An 18,329-nucleotide genomic window follows, 5' to 3' on the forward strand; every position below is an offset into this window, starting at 1 on the left:
TCATGATTTTTTAAAAATGTCTTAGCAAGTACTCGCTTCGGCAGCATATAGAGTACAATTAGAATGTTGTAGAGAACATTAACGTGGCCCCTGCACAAAGATGACACTCAAATTTGTGAAGCATTCCATATTTCTTAAAAAAAAAAAATCTTAGAAAAACAGATAGAAGGGAGCTTTCTTACACTGATGTAAGGAATATACAACAAACCTTACCAGATATTAGCAAGTGTTATGACAGGGGTGCCTTGCTCAGTCAGTTGAGCATCCAACTCTTGATTTCACCTTAGGTCATGAATCTTGGGTTTGTGGGATTAAGCCCCATGTCTAGCTCTGTGCTCATCAGGAAGTCTGCTCAGGATTCTCTGCCTCTTCCTCTGCTCATTCTCTCTCTCTCTTTTTCTCTAATAAATAAATAAATCTTAAAAAAAGAAAGTAGTAATAATAGAAGTCCTATTTGCTAACAATTTCCAACTAGAACCCTGAATGGCTCTGGAATACTGACTGGGTGCAGAGGCCTGGCAGACAGTGAGAACCACTGGTTACTGTGATCTGGATCAAGCCTCTTCTAGGCCCTATTGTCCTCATTAACAGATTGAATGAGTGATTCTTCAGACAACACCATTTCTCTCCCCACAGGGCACACATGCTCAATACAGTTCTCTAATTGTAAAAATAAAACTCTTCAGAGAATAATTGGACTGAGACCTGAAGAAGCTGCTATTTGAAGATGGACTTGTCTAGTCAGCCATACACAATCAGAAGATGGCAAATGGCTTGGCTGTTCATTATTTTTGCCAAGACTGCCTTTCTTTTTAAGATTTTTGTTTGTTTGTTTTGAGAGAAAGAGGGAAAAAAAGAGCTTGTGAACTTGTGTGTGAATGGGGGAGGGGCAGAAGGTGAGAAAGAAATACTCAAGCAGACTCCCTGCTGAGCACAGAGCCAAGGCAGGGCTCCATCTCCGCCATGAAATCATGACCAGAGCCAAAACCAAGAGTCAGACACTTAACTGACTGTGCCTCCTTATTGATCTTTCAATTTGTCTATCTTTGTACCTCCAAATGTACAACTTCCAATTTTCAAGAATCATTTTGTGAGGGGCACCTGGGTAGCTCAGTGGTTGAGCATCTGCCTTTGGCTCAGGTTGTGATCCCGGGATTGAGTCTGGCATCAGGCTCCCTGCAGGGAGCCTGCTTCTCCTTTCCCTGACTCACTTTCTCTCTCTCTCTTTCTCATGAAATAAATAAAATCTTAAAAAAATATTTTGTGAAAAGAAAAACCAGTATTGATGCAAATTAGTATTTCAGCTTTTTTTCTTTTCAGAAAATCCTGTAATTACTTTTCAAAAATCTGTGTCATGAGATTGGAGAAGGATGTAAAGGAGTGAGGAAAAGGAGGCCTCTGAACAGCTGGGCCAGAAAGTCTTTCTTTCAATGGGAAAGCTTAGCTCTTACCTTTGAAGCCAGAGGTCACTGACTACAGTGATGGAAGGCATCACAAAAGCACCCTGTTCCCCATTTCATACTAAGAGGTCGTACCACTACAGTTGCTTATTTTGTTTAAAGTAGCAATTTTCCTTTTTTTTTCTTACTCTTATTTATTTATTCATGAAAGACACAGAGAGAGGCAGAGACAGAGGCAGAGGGAGAAATAGGCTCCATGCAGGGAACCTGACATGGGACTTGATTCCGGGTCTCCAGGATCACACCTGGGCTGAAGGTGGCGCTAAACCGCTGAGCCACCTGGGTTGCCCTAAAGTAGCAATTTTCAAAGTTATGTTTACAGCCTAAAGATGTTAGCTGAATTGGGGGGAGGGGTTCATTGTTATGTTTGGAGCAAATTTGGTGAAACACGTGTTCAATCTTCTTTACTACAGCCCTTTAAATGTGCTTGTTATTTTTCTAAAAAGAAGGGTTTCATATTTAACTCTTCAAAGATCTTTATGTTTCTTGGATATACTTTAGGGATAGCTGGGTAAATGCGCTGCTTCAAAGAGGAGTGCATTCATGTGGGATTCCTAGAAAGCCCTACCAAACTGACTTAAACCAATAAGAACTAGCTTGCCTCATGCAACAAGAAATCTGGGGCTAGATTATCTTGATTGATACAGAACCTACGTGATGTCCAGGAACAGGCTTCTGTATTCTTGCTCTGGTGTGCGTAACACAGAGGACTTTCACCTCACAGTCCCAGAATGGCTGCTATACCACCAAAGCATCATCTCTATATTCCAGACAGAAAGAATGGGAAGAGAAAATCCAAAGGACTCACCCCCCAGTGAAGCTTTGCCTTCCTATCCAGTGACCTTGCCAGAGACTTCTGCTTATATCATTGTCTAGAATGGCTTAGATGAGAAGATAAGCGTTCCCACTCTAGCTGTCATATTTGAGGACAAATCAAAAGAAAAGAGGGTGGGAGTGGGCTTTTTCTTTTATCTTAGTAAAAGAGTCCCCCTAGCCCCCAAATCTCCTGTAACTCTTGGTTTTTGGTCCTCTAGGTGCTACGTATGATGGTCGGAGTAAATATCTCAGATGAGCAGCTGGGCAGCATTGCAGACAGGACCATCCAGGAGGCTGATCAGGATGGAGACAGCGCCATATCTTTCACAGAATTTGTTAAGGTCAGTCAGTCACCTCTTGGTTTGAAAATATGAAGAAGCTTGAAAATTCTGCAGAGAATTTTCAGGAGGGAGGCAGAAAAACATTGAGGTAAGAATTTGAGACAGTATCTCCTGTTTTGACCTTCATCACCAAAATTGTGTTTTTCATCCCCCCCACCCCCTCCAGGTTTTGGAGAAAGTAGACGTAGAACAGAAAATGAGCATCCGATTTCTTCACTGAAGGACTGAGACCAAACTGTTCCCTGCTTCCTAGTATTTAAGAACTGGAACTTGAGGGTCCTCCTATCCACTAGCCCCATCTCCACCTCATCATTCCCCTTCTTCCAAAGTACTCCTGCTGTTGCATGACAACCCCAAATATGTTCTGTCAACACAAACCTGCCTTTGGTGTATAAACAGGGCATTACAGAATGGTACACCAGTCTATTTCTGTTCAGTATCAGTCACCAGTTATCTCCATTTCTAAGTATCTCCCCTGGTTCGCTGCTGAAGGCCACATGTCCATCCAGTCTGAGAAAGTGAGAGAAGGAATCCATGCCAAGAACCAACCAGCAAAGCTCTTTCACTGGATGTAGACTACAGCCATGCTGCCTTCCCTCCAGCCGGGCTTTGGCATGCTCCTTCATCCTTTTTATATGTCCTTTGCTTCTTCTCTTTCACCCAACATACCATTCTCTTAGTTCTTCAGTCTCCCTGCTTTTTATTAAGCTCTAGTCACTATGTTCTACTTGGCACCTGAAGCTACACCTGTTAAATGTATTTCTGACTTGGCATGATAGTGCAGTTGTCTGGCAGTTTTTGTCTACCTTTATTCTTAAATGGGTCTCTGGGATGTTGCCTCTCCAGGAGCTTTTCTGTAACCAACATTTCTCTTAGAAGAAAGATCATCTCTTGGTCCCCTGCACTCTGCTCTGTCATCAAAAGGCTGTTGGTTGAAAATGTTCTTGTTGAAAGGTGGTGGCCTTGGTGAGAGGTGTAGAGCCAAGACTTCTAGGTGACTTGCCCAGGTCACTCTAACTCTGGCCTCTGATTCTCAACATACATAACACATGGCTACTCTTGTTAGTACAGTGTTGACTCCAGAAAATAGCCATATGCCTGCAGGTTTGCTTAGTTTTGTGATACCATCACCACCAGAATGGCTGCCCTGACAATATGCTTAGGGCTTTTTTCATGGCTTTTTGAAGGAGCCTGTGTACTTTAAAAGCCTGGTATATCCCTACTTCTGCAGCATGGTTTATGCCTCAGTGTTATGTGCCCTGGTACGTTTTTCACTTCACATTTCCAAATAGGATGAGCAGTGTTAATGGAAGTGCCTAATTTATCCCAGTCCAAGAGATTTAAAGATTGTTCTCCGTGTCTTGAAGTTTTGCACAAAATTCTCAATAAATTTTACACCTGGCAAATGTTAATGCTGGAAGCCATAGTCAGCTCCTAAAAGAGGTCCAAAGCATTGAATGTATTATTATCATAATCTGCCTGGTTACATTGACCTCCTAGCTCCTCTTGTAAACCGCTAGTAATCTATTAGAAGCAAGGAGTCTGGCACCAGTGGCACAACCTGAGGTGGCAACACAGACCTTTCTTTGCCACACCAACTTCTTTGCCTATCCAACTTAGTATAGACCTCAGTGAATTAAGCTGCTGTCATCTGTCTTTGGGAGTCTCTTCGCCTATATATCTGCTCTTGGCTGATTTTCTCTTATTCATTGCTTGCTTGCTTGCTTGCTTGTTTCCTTGCTTTGGAAGGCTATCCAAGATGTATACACACTACTTTAGGAAGGGAATTGCTTAAAAACAACAAGACACTGCAAAAGGGATTGGGAAGAATTGAAATCAAGAGTGACCAGGCTGGATAACTCAAGTATAAATGACTGAGAAATTCTTGATGAAGTATTAGTCTGACTTTGTCATCAAGTGATGTAATATAGGAAATGCATAAAAGGGAATTGAGAGGTACTTCAGAGACTCCTGGACTTTTGCATATTTAAAGTTCCTAAGATATGGCTTTTTCCTCCTTTTGGCTGTATAGCAAACTGTTTTAATCCACAGTTGTGCCTTATTGTTCCATTTAAATTGTATTCTTTGATCCATCAATAAATACTTGTGGTTAAAATAACTTGGGTCAATTTTGTCTATGCGTTTTATAAGAATTTTATATAACTCAGTCCACTTCAAGTTTGAAATCCCAAACCGTGTTTCCCTTACTCAGGTTTATGTCTGTGCTATCAAATGCATGTTTGCTCTGTTGCTGCCTGGACATATGATGTATTCACCTAGGGACCAGCACTATGTGCTCTGGAGTGTGCTCTCAAGTGTTACCTTGGCCACTTCCCACTCCAGGTAGGATTCCATTTTTGTTCTTGACTCTCTGCCTTTTTAAATACAGAAAAGGACTAAAAGTGGGATATATGTTTACTGCTTGTTATTAAGTCATCCACTTCTTCATGCATTTGCAGCCTCAATGACGTATTATACCCAGCTATTATTACATGGCTTTTCACATCTTCGAATCTCAATGACTCTTGGAGTCTGTGTGGCTCAGTTGGTTAAGCATCTGCTCTTGATGTCAGGTTCAAGTTCGGCCCCGAGTTGGGCTCCATGCGCAGCATGGAGTCTACTTAAAAAAAAAAAAAAGACTCAGTGACTGCTTAGTCTGGAGGGTACGAATCTCTTAAGGTTTAGTGGCATGCCACAGGACTCAAAGCAATAATAATAGCTGGAATCACCTATACAAATTCTATCACAATACCTTCTTTTCCCCATCTATCTGCCTCAAAACTCCATTCCAAATGGCTTGCACAGTGGTTAAGCTATGTTTCACTTTGAGTCTAATGTTAGGATTCAGTCAAGGAGGAAACTAGATGAAATGACCAAGCAGTCCATTTTGGAAAAAACACTATTACTGACCATGGCCAAAGGAACAGCAGTCTTGTGACTAAAGCAGAACATAATCAGGCACCTGGGTGGCTCAGTGGTTGAGTGTCTGTCTTTGGTTCAGGTCATGATCCCAGGGTCCTGGGATCAAGTCCTGCATCAGGCTCCCCATAGGGAACCTGCTTCTCCCTTGGCCTCTGTCTCTGTGTTTCGAATGAATGAATGAATGAATGAATGAATAAAATCTTTAAAAAAATAATGATACAGTGAATACCTTTCTGCACATAACTTTTTTCTTTGAAAAGATTTTACAGGAGTGGGATTACTAGGTCAAGTTTTGGTCATATACTTAGAGCTTTTGATATGTCTCCAAAGAAATGAATGTCAAACTGCCATAAGTAATTGAATTACTTTTTTACCTTCAGTGTTTTTTTCAGAATATTCTTTACTGTCATCTATTTTTTTTTCAAATTGTTTTTAGAATCCTGTTATCAAGTTTTGTGTTTAAAATACTTACTAGGAAAAAATAAATAAATAAAATAAAATACTTACCAGGGGATGCCTGGGTGGCTCAGCAGTTAAGCGTCTGCCTTTGGCTCAGGGCATGATCCTGGGGTCCTGGGATTTAGTTCCACATTGGGCTCCCTGCAGGGAGCCTGCTTCTCCTGCCTGTGTCTCTGTATCTCTCTATTGTGTCTCTCATGAATAAATAAATCTTTTTAAAAAATAATAAAATCTTACTAGAATAGGGGCACCTGAGTGGATCAGTGGTTGAGCCTCTGTCTGTCTTCTGCTCAGGTCATGATCCTGGGGTTCTAGGATCGAGTCCCGGATCTGTCTCCCCACAGGGAGCCTGCTTCTCCCTATGCCTATGTCTCTGCCTCTCGCTCTGTGTCTCTTATGAATAAATAAAATCTTTTTTAAAAGTTAGCTAGAATATGGCACACCTGGGTGTCTCAGTTAAGTGACCAACTCTTGATTTGGCTTAGGTCATGATCTCAGGGTCATGAGATCAAACCCTGCGGCTGGCTCTGCCACTCCCCCACTCTATTGCATCTTCTAAAAATAAATAACCTTTAGAAATAAAAGTTATTAGAATTGATCTTGTTGATTAGGACTTAGAGCAAGCATTCATTGCAAAGATGCCTCAGAGAAGACTATCTTTACATTTGGTTTCTTACACTACAAACCATGTATTTATCCTGTTTCCCAAACACTAAGAGTAGAATTGCTTGGAAGGAAGTCATTACTGGACTGAAATTCCCTAAATTCACATTATTTTGCCTTAGCTTTGAGTCAAATGATTCAAATTAAAGATAGCGGGTATTTTCTAATACAAATCTCTTTAACATCTAGTTTAGTAGAAACTTAAGCTTAAAGACTTTCTTTTCCTCTGTACCAAGGAGTGATAGGAGATTTACCTGTAAGTTTGTGAAGTACTGCAGGCCATTTCTTCCCAGCTCTGGGATGGAGCAGACAGTAATGAGCCTCATGTCTTTTAAGATGGAATAAGTAACTAGGCTGACATCTTTACCTGAGGTATAAGCTGATCAAGGACTTGGTCTTGAGATGCCAAGACTCAGTTGTTTTTTTTTCTCTATACTCTTCAGTCTTCAACATACTAGATTCTGATCTCTTGTCAAAACTAGAAAGACCGTGGAGAGATAGTATTGACACTTTACACCACCTTTTACAATCTATTTAAGAACTGAACCAGGGACGCCTGGGTGGCTCAGCTGTTGAGCATGTCTGCCTTTGGTTTGGGGCGTGACCCTAGGGTTCAAGGTCAAGCCCCATGTTAAGCTCCCTGCTCAGTGGGGAGCCTGCTTATCTCACACCCTCTCTTTCTTTGTCTCTCATGAATTTTTAAAGATTTTATTTATTCATGAGAGACAGAGGAAGAAGCAGGCTCCATGCAGGGAGCCAGATGGTAGGACTCGATCCCGGGACTCCAGGATCATGCCCTGAGCCGAAGGCAGACAAACGCTCAAACACGGAGCCACCCAGGCTTAAGATTTTAAATAAAATCTTAAAAAAAATTACAAAACTGAACCAGGTAGATGAATTGTTATGTTCCTTTACCTGAATGTGGCTGCAGAAATAAAAATTAATCCAAAAAGTTCTCTTGGCTGCTATAATAGATATCAGGCACCATTTTAAACATTTAGTTTTATTCACAGAAAATCTCTTACTCCCTAAAACACACAATCTCTTTAGAAACAATTTTTTTTAAGATTTTATTTATTCATGAGAGACACAGAGAGAGAGAAAGAGAGAGAGAGGCAGACACAGGCAGAGGGAGAAGCAGGCTCCACACAGGGAGCCTGACGTGGGACCCCAATATCACACCCTGGGCCGAAGGCAGGCGCCAAACCACCAAGCCACCCAGGGATCCCTTAAGATTTTATTTTTAAGTAATGTCTATACCCAATGTATGACTTGAACCTGAAGCCCCAAAGATCAAGAGTAATATGCTTTACCAATAAGCCAGCCAGGACCCCCTCTTAGAAACTTTTTTTTTTTTTTTAAGAGGCGAGGGTAGGAGCAGAGGAAGAAGGAGAAAGAGAATCTTAAACTAGGCTCCACACCTAGCATGGGGCCCAATGTGGGGTGCAGTCTCAACCCTGAGATCATGACCTGAGTCGAAATCAAGAGTCAGATACTTAAACTGAGCCAGCCATGCAGGCAACCCAGAATTTTTCTTTTTTTTAAGATTTTATTCATGGGAGACACACACACAGAGAGAGAGAGAGAGAGAGAGAGGCAAATACATAGGCAGAGGGAGAAGCAGGCTCCGTGCAAGGAGCCTGATATGGGACTCAATACAGGGACTTTGGGATCACGCCCTGGGCTGAAGACACGCTCAACTGCTGAGCCACCCGGGTGTCCCTCTCTCGGTATGTTTTATATTTTTGGTGTATATATCTTGAATTTGTTTTATTAACTTTTTTCTAAGTATTGTATTCTTTTTTTTTGTATTCTTTTTTGATGCTATTGTGAATGCAGTTGTTAATTTCATTTTTTGTTAGCGTAGAGAAATTGTTGATTTCTGTATACTTAGCTTGTATTCTGCAACCTCATTTAACCTAGAAATACTAGTACTTTTGTTTTTGCTCTGTGTGCGCGCATGCATGCTCTTTATGGTTTTCAACAGAGGATCACATCACCCACCTGCAAATAAAGGCAGTTTTGTTTCTTCCAGTCTTGATGCCTTTTGTTTGCCTTTTTGCATTGGCTACACCCTCCAGTACAATGTTGAATAGAGGTGAATGAAGCCTCTGTCCTTGCTTGGTTTCTGATCTTAAAGGGACAGTATGAAGTCTCAGTATTAAGTATGGTGTTTGTTTAAGTAGGTTACATGCCCAAAGCCAAGCTTGATCTCAGAAGTCTGGGATCAAGAGTAGCATGCTCTTCTGACTGAGCTAGCCAGGCACCCCCATTTTAACTGAAGATTTTCCCTTAGTTGCCCTTTATCATTAATCTCTGTAAAAATAAACTCCTTGGCTTCATCCGAGGAGTTTGGGAATTGGATCTTAGGAATCCGTACTTCTAGGAAGCAGCCTACTTAACAGCCTTAGTGGTGTCTGAGGACTTAACATCTCTTACCTGAAAGCCGCCTGTGGCACCTTGTAATAGCAACTTTTAATTACCCTTCCTGCCTCTCCTGGAACAACCCATATAGAAAGGATCTCAAGAGCCCTACAGCTAAGTGTAAGAAGCAACAAAACTGTCAGTTATAACGGTTTGACATTTGGCAAAAGAATCTTCAAAGAATTTGTTCTGTACTGACCAGAGCTGGAAACAGCGGTCTGACGTTTGGACCCTTTACGAGTGGAAATGAGTCAGAATCAGATGCAAGGGGGAGCTATTAAATTGTCTGCATAGGTGTGGTATTATGCCCAGGATTAAAAGCTCCCGATCGGAGAATGAAATTATTAGCAGTACAGTTGAACCTAACCATGGCTTAAAATTGTCATGCGACCTGGCAGTCCAGGTGGCTCAGAGGTTTAGCGCCGGCGTCGGCCCAGGTCGTGGTCCTGGAGACCCGAGATCGAGTCCCACGTCGGGCTCCCTGCATGGAGCCTGCTTCTCCCTCTGCCTGTGTCTCTGCCTCTCTGTATCTCTCATGAATAAATAAATGAAATTAAAAAAAAAATTGTCATGCGACCTAGCCAGACTACCTTTTCACGAAGTGATACAGCTTCTACGCGGAAATAATTTTACATTTCTAACAAGTGAACTACAAAAACGTTTTCCCCGGTTACCTTAGCCCTGGGACCCAATCCAACAACAACAACAAAAAAAGGCTCCAAGAGTGGTGTCAGCAGAACTGACGGACGTACTTAACCAGCCTACAGAGGGAAGAGAGTGCGCTTGCGCAAGTCCTTATCCAATCAGGACCCGGCGGCAGTGGTGGGGGCGGGGTTTGTTGAAAAGGCCGCCGCAGGGTTGGAGGACTTGGAAGAGAGCGAAGATGGCGGAGTGAGACGTTCCGCTGCCAGCCGGCCGTTGGGCCGGGGGCTATAAAGCCCCCGGACGGTGCAGAGCTTCTGGTGGGTTTGAGGTAAGCGGAGAGAATCAGCGACGGGGAAGTAGCAGGAGGTGGCGCGGCCCAGCCTGGCCGGGGAACGGGAGCGCGCGGAGCCTGCCTGCAGCCGGCGCGGGCCTCGGCCTGGCGCGGGTTTCCTTCCGCGCTGCCTCGGGGCGGCGGTCCAAGCCTTCCGGGGTGTGTCGCACCAACGCCTCGTCCTCTACCCGCCGCTGCCCTTCTCGGTACTTTTTTGGCTGCCTTTGTGCTTTCGGCTTGTTCCCAGGTGTTTGCACCCACGCAGGTGTGTATCTGCCGGTCGCTGCGTCGTCCAGCGGTTTATCTTTTGAAGAATTCCTTTATTTTATTGATTAAAAAAAAAAAATATTCTTCGCACCACGGCTTCGTGCCCACTGTTTTGCCTGAGTCTCCGATAACAGTCGATTTCTGTTGGGGCCCTAATTTGTGTCCCCGGCCCATTGACCTTGAGATTCGATGTACCAGGTTCTCCCCCGGGATTTGTGTGTATCGTTCACATTCTCTTGCTCCCTATCCATTCGTTACCACTCCCACCCTTCAAACTTTAAGATCCGAGCAAGCATCTTTGTCCTTCTATGACCTGGTAATTGCTTAATGGCGCATTCATCTCGACTGACTTTAGGTCCCAAGAGAATTCACTGTTGTTTTCCAGAATTAAAGGAGCCAGTGTTCAATTTTTATTTATTATTTATAGAGATAATGAGAAAGAGTTTGGGGAAGAATGTAATTTGTGTAATGTGGGGTTGCAAAGTATAACACTGTCATTTGGGGCAGCCCCGGTGGCTCAGCTGTTTAGCGCCGCCTTCGGCCCAGGGCGTGATCCTGGAGACTGGGGATCGAGTCCCACGTCGGGTTCCCTGCGTGGAGCCTGCTTCTCCTGCCTATGCCTCTGCCTTTCTCTCTCTCTCTCTCTCTCATAAATAAATAAATAAATAAATAAATAAATAAATAGAAAATTACTGTCAGTCGTTTGTATTCGGTTCTTGTTAATTGGGTTTCTTTTTGTAATTTGGGTTTTTATAACCCCTCATTCGTTCCTTCAGTTAAATTCTTGGAAAGTTTACTGTTACTAGGTTTCTGAATTGGTGAAGCCTATTTAAAATTGGCATGTTAGGGGATCCCTGGGTGGCTCAGCGGTTTCGCGCCTGCCTTTGGCCCGCGTCGGGCTCCCGGCATGGAGCCTGCTTCTCCCTCTGCATGTGTCTCTGCCCCTCTCTCTCTCTCTATCATAAATAAATAAATAAAGCTTTAAAAAAATAAAAATAAAATAAAATTGGCATGTTAAAAAAATAAAAAATAAAATTGGCATGTTAGTTGGATCCAGTTTGATTGATGTGTCATAATCGGAATGAATGTTTCTGTATGCTCTTTGCTGGTCCTTGATTTAGCCACACTGGAAATACTTTGTAAAGAAATAGCTTCCTTATAAATAAGACCTTTCACTGGCTTTTGTCAGTTATTATTTTTTTTTTTTTTCAATTTCATCTAGCAGAAGAGAGATACACCAGGCAGAGGAAAGGAACAGAACATTATTCTTTCCTATCTTATAACGGGTGTGGTCTTCTATATTGAAGCAAAGGTCTTTTGTGAGAAAAAGAATCACAGCATCATCAAATTCTTAGTGGGAACCACTGATTCAAGAGCTTTGACATCTTTATTAAATTAGTTCCAGTGTAGGTAAAGAGTAACTTCTGACTAGTCCTTTTTTTTTTTTTTTTTTAAGCTTTTATTTATTCATGAGAGACACAAGAAGAGAGAGACAGAGACATAGGCAGAAGGAGAAGCAGGCTCCATGCAGGGAGCTCAATGTGGGACTCAATCCCTGGACCCCAAATCATGTCCTGAGCCAAAGGTGGACGCTCAACCACTGAGCCACCCAGGCATCCCTCTGACTATTCGTCTGAATATTTTTTTTTTGGAAAGATTTATTTATTCATTTTAGAGAGGGAGAGCCAGAGAGAGCATGAGTGGGGGGAGGAGCAGAGGGAATGAATCCAGCAGGCACACATATACACACACACAGCTGAGGTTGGAGCCCTACCTGGGGCTAGATTCCAAGACCCATGATATCATGACCTGAGCAGAAACCAAGAGTTGGACCCTCAAACAACTGAGCCACCCAGGTGACCCATGGTGATGTTTTTTCAAATAGCTTGGTTTGTTTAAATAGTTTTACACAGAAGCATATAACGTTTATATTTTTCCTTATCACAGGAAGAACATTTTCTTTGGCTTCCAGGTGCTTTGGTATTCATCTTGAGAAGAAAACAAAATTCTGAACTCAGGATTCGGCAAGTGAGTAATAATAGTGGCTAATGCTTCCAGATACTGTTTAAGCAGCTTGAAAAATAGCTAGATAGAACAATAAGCTTCTTCAGAAAATGAGTATCAAAAATGACTAGAAATTATTTACATTTAAGCTAAATCTTATATTTTCAGTAAAGGTAACATATCAAGTATAAAAAAGAAAAGAAAAACTTGATCATTTGCCCAAACCAGTAATTTTTATTGGATAAATAAAAAGGTACAGATTTAATTAAATTGGAGATCAACTGATAAAATATAAATGTTACTAGGGAAATTTCTTTTTATTATTTTTTTTCTTAAAGATTTATTCATGAGAGACACAGAGAGAAGGCAGAGACATAGGCAGAAGGAGAAGGAGACTCCTCGCAGGGAGCCTGATGTGGAACTCAATCCCGGAACTCAGGGATTGCACCTAAAGCCAAAGGCAAACGCTCATCTGCTGAGCCACCCAGGTGTCTCACTAGGGAAATTTTAGAATATGTTCACTTGTTGGAATTATAGATAAATATTGATATTTTAATCTTTAATTTCTTTTTTTTTTTTTTTTTTTAATTTTTATTTATGATAGTCACACAGACAGAGAGAGAGAGAGAGGCAGAGACACAGGCAGAGGGAGAAGCAGGCTCCATGCACCGGGAGCCTGATGTGGGATTCGATCCCGGGTCTCCAAGATCGCGCCCTGGGCCAAAGGCAAGCGCCAAACCACTGCGCCACCCAGGGATCCCTAATCTTTAATTTCTAAAGCTTTTCAGTATGCCTTTACTATTACTAGATGTGAGTCTATTCTATGCCAAGTGTCGCTGTTTTCCAAATTTACCACAGATTTAAGTATGTTCTTTTGCTCAAAGAGCAAGCGGTGATACATGCTTTTATAATTGATAATAACCTTGTCTGTAAAATCGGGTTCATACTTACTATATTAGTTTCCTAGGGCTGCCATAACAAACTGGGTGACTTAGAACAACCAAAATAAATTGATATTGTCTCACAGCTTTGGAGATACAACATCCAAAATCAAGGTGTTGGCAGGGCTATAGTCCCTTTGAAGGTACGAGGGAAGGATGTGTTTCAGGCCCTTTTTCTAACTTTTGATGGTTCCTTGGCTTGTGGCAGCATGACTCTAGTCTTCACATGGCATTCTCCCTGTGTATATGTCTGTGCCCTAAGTTCTCTCTTTTATGAGGACACTAGTCAGGTTAGGGGCCCACTCTGCTCCAGAATGACCTCATTTTAGCTATACCTGTAATGACTATTTCCGAATAAGGTCACATTTTGAGGTATTAGGGATTAGGACTTCAATTTGTGAATTTGTGGAGGACACAGTTCAATTTATAAGATCTACTTAGTCATGTACATTGATTGTATTACTTGGAAATCATTCAATGTACAGCAGCTTTAAGGATTAAAATATTGTATATCACTTAAAAGGTACTTAAGAACAGTCAAAATCATAAAGACAGTAAGTAGGATGGTTGTTGTCAGGGGCTTCAAGAATGCGAAATTGGGAATTATTATTTAATGGGGGCAGAGTTTCAGTTTTGCAAATGAAAAAAGTTCTGGAAGTGGAAGGTGGTGATCCTTGCACAACAATTTGAATGTACTGAATACTTAAAAAGGGTGAAGATGGGGCAACCCTGGTGGCTCAGCAGTTTAGCGCCGCCTTCAGCCCAGGGCGTGATCCTGGAGACTGGGGATCTGGTCATACGTTGGGCTCCCTGCATGGAGCCTGCTTCCCCCTCTGCCTGTGTGTCTCTGCCTCTCTCTCTGTGTGTCTCTCATGAATAAATAAATAAAATCTTAAAAAGGGGGGGGGGGTGAGGGTGATAAATTTTAAATTATATGTATTTTACCACAATAAAAACAAATTGAAAAATAAGTAATTAGAAAATTCCAGCTATACAGATAGTCCCTGACACCCCTTAACAATTTTTTTGCCTTTAAGGAAAAAAACTTTTTTAAAGATTTTATTTATTTATTCATGAGAGAGAGAGGCAGAGACACAGGCAGAGGGAGAAGTAGGCTCCAAGCAGGCTCCTGGTGTGGGACTGGATCCTGGGTATCCAGGATCACGCCCAGGGCTGAAGGCGGCTCTAAACCGCTGAGCCACCCGGGACCACCCTGAGGAAAAAAAATTTTTTTTAAGATTTTATTAAAAGAAGATTTTATTTATTTACTTGAGAGAGAGAACACATGCAGGGAGAGGGGCAAAGGGAGAGGGACTTGATTCCAGGACCCTGGTATCATGACCTGAGCTGAAGGCAGAAGCTTAACCAACTGAGCTTGGTTTGTTTGAATAGTTTTACACAGAAGCATATAACACTGGGCACCCCACCTGTTTTTTGCCTTTTCGGTGGTGCAAAAGTGGTACATATTCAGTGGAAATCATACTTCAGTTTTTAAATTTTGACCTATTCCCTGGGTAGCAATATGTAGTATAATGCTTTTATGGTGCTGGGCACTGGCAGCAAGCCATAGCTGCAAGTCAGCCATGTGCTCCATGAGGGTAAACACGCAGTACACATATAATGGTTGTGTTATTAACTTTTAGTACAGTATTCAATAAATTCTATGAGATATTCAATAATTTATTTTCACATAAGCTTTGGGTTAGATAAATATGCCCAACAGCAGGGTAATATAAGTTTTCTGAGCACATTTAAGGTAGGCTAGGCTAAGCTATGAGGTTTGGTAAGTTAGGTGTGTTGAATGCATTTTTGACTTAGGATATTTTCAACATAGGATGGGTTTATCAGATCATAAGGAAGATCTGTATTACAATATTAAGAAAAGGAATAAAAACTGTTAGGACAACTTTAGGTGATAGAGTACCATGACTTCACAGCAGAGGCTTTGTTACTTGAATTTATTTATTTATTTATTTTTTTATATGGATTTCTTTTTTTTTTTAATTTTTTAATTTTTATTTATTTATGATAGTCACAGAGAGAGAGAGAGGCAGAGACACAGGCGGAGGGAGAAGCAGGCTCCATGCACCGAGAGCCCGACGTGGGATTCGATCCCGGGTCTCCAGGATCGTGCCCTGGGCCAAAGGCAGGCGCCAAACCGCTGCGCCACCCAGGGATCCCTGTTACTTGAATTTAGATACTTAATTAAATCCAGTTAGATAGGGGGCGCCTGGGTGGTGCAAGTTGGTTAAGTGTCCAACTCTTGGTTTCAGTTTCAGCTCCTGTCTTGATCTCAGGGTTGTGAGATTGAGCCCCACCCATGTTAGGCTCTGTGCTGATTGGGATTTTCTCTCTCCCTCTCCCTTTGTCTCTCAAACTTGTGTGTGTGCTATGCCCACACATTCACCCTCTCTCTCTCTCTTTCTCTCTCTGTCTCTCTCAAATAATTTTTTTAAAGATTTATTTATTCATGAGAGACACACAGAGAGAAAGGCAGAGACACTGGCAGAGGGAGAAGCAGGCTTTTTGCGGGGAGCCCCATATGAGACTCGATCCTGGACTCTGGGATCACACCCTGAGCCAAAGGCAGATGCTCAACCACTGAGCCACGCAGGTACCCCAGGTACCTTTAATACTGATGGCTTTAATAATGATATGGAATGATCACTAATATACATTGAAGGGAAAAGCAAGGTGCAGAACAAGGTGTATAGTGTACTTTAATTTGTAGGGAGAAAATAAATCTACTTACACAGATATTACATAACCTTAGAATATCTAAAAGGATATGGAAGAAACATTGTATATCTGCTTGTACCTTTTCTTATTATGTGCTTTTGTTACCTATTCAAATAAATAATTTAAAATTTTCAAAGAATAGAAGCACTCAATACATGTTGATTGGCTGAGAAGTTAAATTTTTGCTCAGGCAGTGATTTTACATTAGGAGAGTCTATCTATTTCTGGAGGCAGAAACTGCCCAGGAGGCCCAGTAGTATTTTAATGAAGCACTTAAAAACTTAACTGGAATGATAAGGATATCCAAAAATGTGTTCTGTATTTATATAGCAAAGTAAGAAAGAATTTTTTTTAATGGAGTACTTAACTCCCATGATAGATCATTCTTCCTGTCCTTAAAGGAAGCAGTGTATTAGTTATCTAATGGTACATAACAGATTACCTAAAATTAAAACAACAGTGAACATGTATTATCTCTCACAGTTTATGTGGGTCTGGCTTGGTTCTCTTCTAAGGTTGCAGTCAAGATATTGGCTGGGGTGGCAGTACTTCATTCCATGGTGGTTCATTACCATGGTTGATGTATTCATGCTGGTGGTAGAAAGCCCTCGTTCCCTTGTCAGCCTCTTCCAACGCTGCTTGAATGTCTTCCTGATAACAGCATCTATCTGGCTTCTCCCAGAATAAGCAGCACAGAGAACAGTGCTAAAGTCACAGTCCCATCTATGACTGTCTCAGAAGTCATTCATCATTTCTTCCTTGTTCAAGTGGCCACTATTTTCACACCAATTAGCATACTGCAATAGTGTTCTGACACTAATCATCCAGAGTTGATGCAGACCCCACAAGTCAATGCACAGGTCCCAGCAAGATTGCCCTCACTTTAATATATGGAGGTTTTGCTGTTTTTGTTTTTTTAAGTAGGTTCAATACCCTTGAATTCATGACCTTGAGATTAAGAGTCACGTGCTCTACAGACTGAGCCAGTCAGGTGCCCCAAGACTGCTCTCACTGTAGAAGATAGGCACACTTAGGAGGATTCCCAGGCCACCTGCACTTCTGATCAATTGGCTGCAAATTCAGGGGTTGTCAGAACCGAATTTTAGTTTCATTGGTTTTATCTATTTTTCTGTTCTCTTATTTATCTCTGCTCTGATGTTTATTTTTTCCTTCCTTCTTGGTAGCTTTGGGCTTAGTTTATTCTTTCTCTAGTTCCTAAGATTTATTATTATTATCATTATTATTATTAAAAGATTTTATTTATTTATTCATGAGAGACACAGAGAGAGGCAGAGACACAGGCAGAGGGAGGAGAAGCAGGCTTCCATGCAAGAGCCCGATGTGGGATTCAATCCAGCAACTCTGGAGGCAAAGGCAGATGCTCAGCTGCTGAGCCACCCAGGCATCCTGGTTCCTAAGGTTTAAAGTTAGGTTGCTGGTTTGAGGTCTTTTTTTTAATGTAAGCATTTATAGCTATAATTTTCCCTCTTAGCACTGGTTTCACTACATCCCATAAGTTCTGGTTTTGTGTTGTTTTCATATATCTCAAGGCATTTTCTAATTTCCCCTGTCATTTCTTCTTCGACCTATTAATTATTTAAGTCTCTGTTATTGAGTGGCTCAGAGGTTTAGCGCCGCCTTCAGCCCAGGTCATGATCCTGGAGACCCGGGATCGAGTCCCACGTCTGGCTCCCTGCATGGAGCCTGCTTCTCCCTCTGCCTGTGTCTCTGCCTCTCTCTGTGTGTCTCATGAATAAATAAATAAAATCTTTAAAAAAAAAAATAAAAGACTCTGTTACTTAATTTCTTCTTGCTCATTACTGTAAATTCCAAGGATTTAGAAAAGGTGCTCTTCTTTGGTGCTTGTTTGGTTTAGATAGAATTATTTTAGGGCAGCCCGGGTGGCTCAGTGGTTTAGCACCGCCTTCGGCCCAGGGTGTGATCCTGGAGACCTGGGATTGAGTCCCATGTTGGGCTCCCTGCATGGAGCCTGCTTCTCCCTCTGCCTGTGTCTGTGCCCCCCGCCCCCTCTGTGTCTCTCATGAATAAATAAATAAAATAAAAATAAAAGGGCCTGCTATCTTTAAAGAAAAATAGATTTATCATTTTAATACTTTTAAATGTACAGTTGTATGGCATTAAGTATGTTAAGTATATTCATATTGTTGTGCAACCATCACTACCTATTTCCAGAATTTATTAATCATCCCAAACAGAAATTCATTAATCAGTAACTCCCCCTCCACTGTCCTACCAGCTCCTAGTAACCTCTTTGTCTATTTTAGGTACTTCATGTATATGGAATTATACAGTATTT

General features: G+C 41.7%; 2 protein-coding genes and 1 non-coding gene across 14 annotated transcripts in view; all 3 read left to right on the plus strand.

Moving 5' to 3' along the window:
• CHP1 (calcineurin like EF-hand protein 1) overlaps positions 1 to 4,736 on the plus strand; it is a 47,135-nt gene extending 42,399 nt beyond the window's left edge. Inside the window, exons 6-7 of the mRNA XM_025998498.2 lie at positions 2,495 to 2,617; positions 2,784 to 4,736. Of these exons, the coding sequence (XP_025854283.1) occupies positions 2,495 to 2,617; positions 2,784 to 2,837 (177 nt within the window). The 3' untranslated portion in view covers positions 2,838 to 4,736. The remainder of the gene's footprint in view (positions 1 to 2,494; positions 2,618 to 2,783) is intronic.
• On the plus strand, positions 29 to 135 carry LOC112920108 (U6 spliceosomal RNA). The gene has a single exon (XR_003235029.1). It is a non-coding gene; the product is annotated as a U6 spliceosomal RNA (small nuclear RNA).
• A 5,155-nt stretch (positions 4,737 to 9,891) lies between the features above and the next one.
• The window catches only part of NUSAP1 (nucleolar and spindle associated protein 1), a 78,542-nt gene continuing 70,104 nt past the window's right edge, over positions 9,892 to 18,329 (plus strand). For 5 of the 12 annotated variants that reach the window (XR_011997344.1, XR_011997348.1, XR_003234999.2 and 2 more), the window contains exons 1-2: positions 9,921 to 10,058; positions 12,276 to 12,356. The gene's annotated coding sequence lies outside the window, so the exon portion shown is untranslated. Of the gene's footprint in view, positions 10,327 to 12,275; positions 12,357 to 12,670; positions 12,821 to 18,329 lie in introns of those variants that run through there. The other 7 variants (XR_003235000.2, XR_011997343.1, XR_011997346.1 and 4 more) reach the window with 5 other exon arrangements.

Source organism: Vulpes vulpes, chromosome 15 (genome assembly GCF_048418805.1).
Source record: "Vulpes vulpes isolate BD-2025 chromosome 15, VulVul3, whole genome shotgun sequence".
NCBI classification, from domain to species: Eukaryota; Metazoa; Chordata; class Mammalia; order Carnivora; family Canidae; genus Vulpes; species Vulpes vulpes.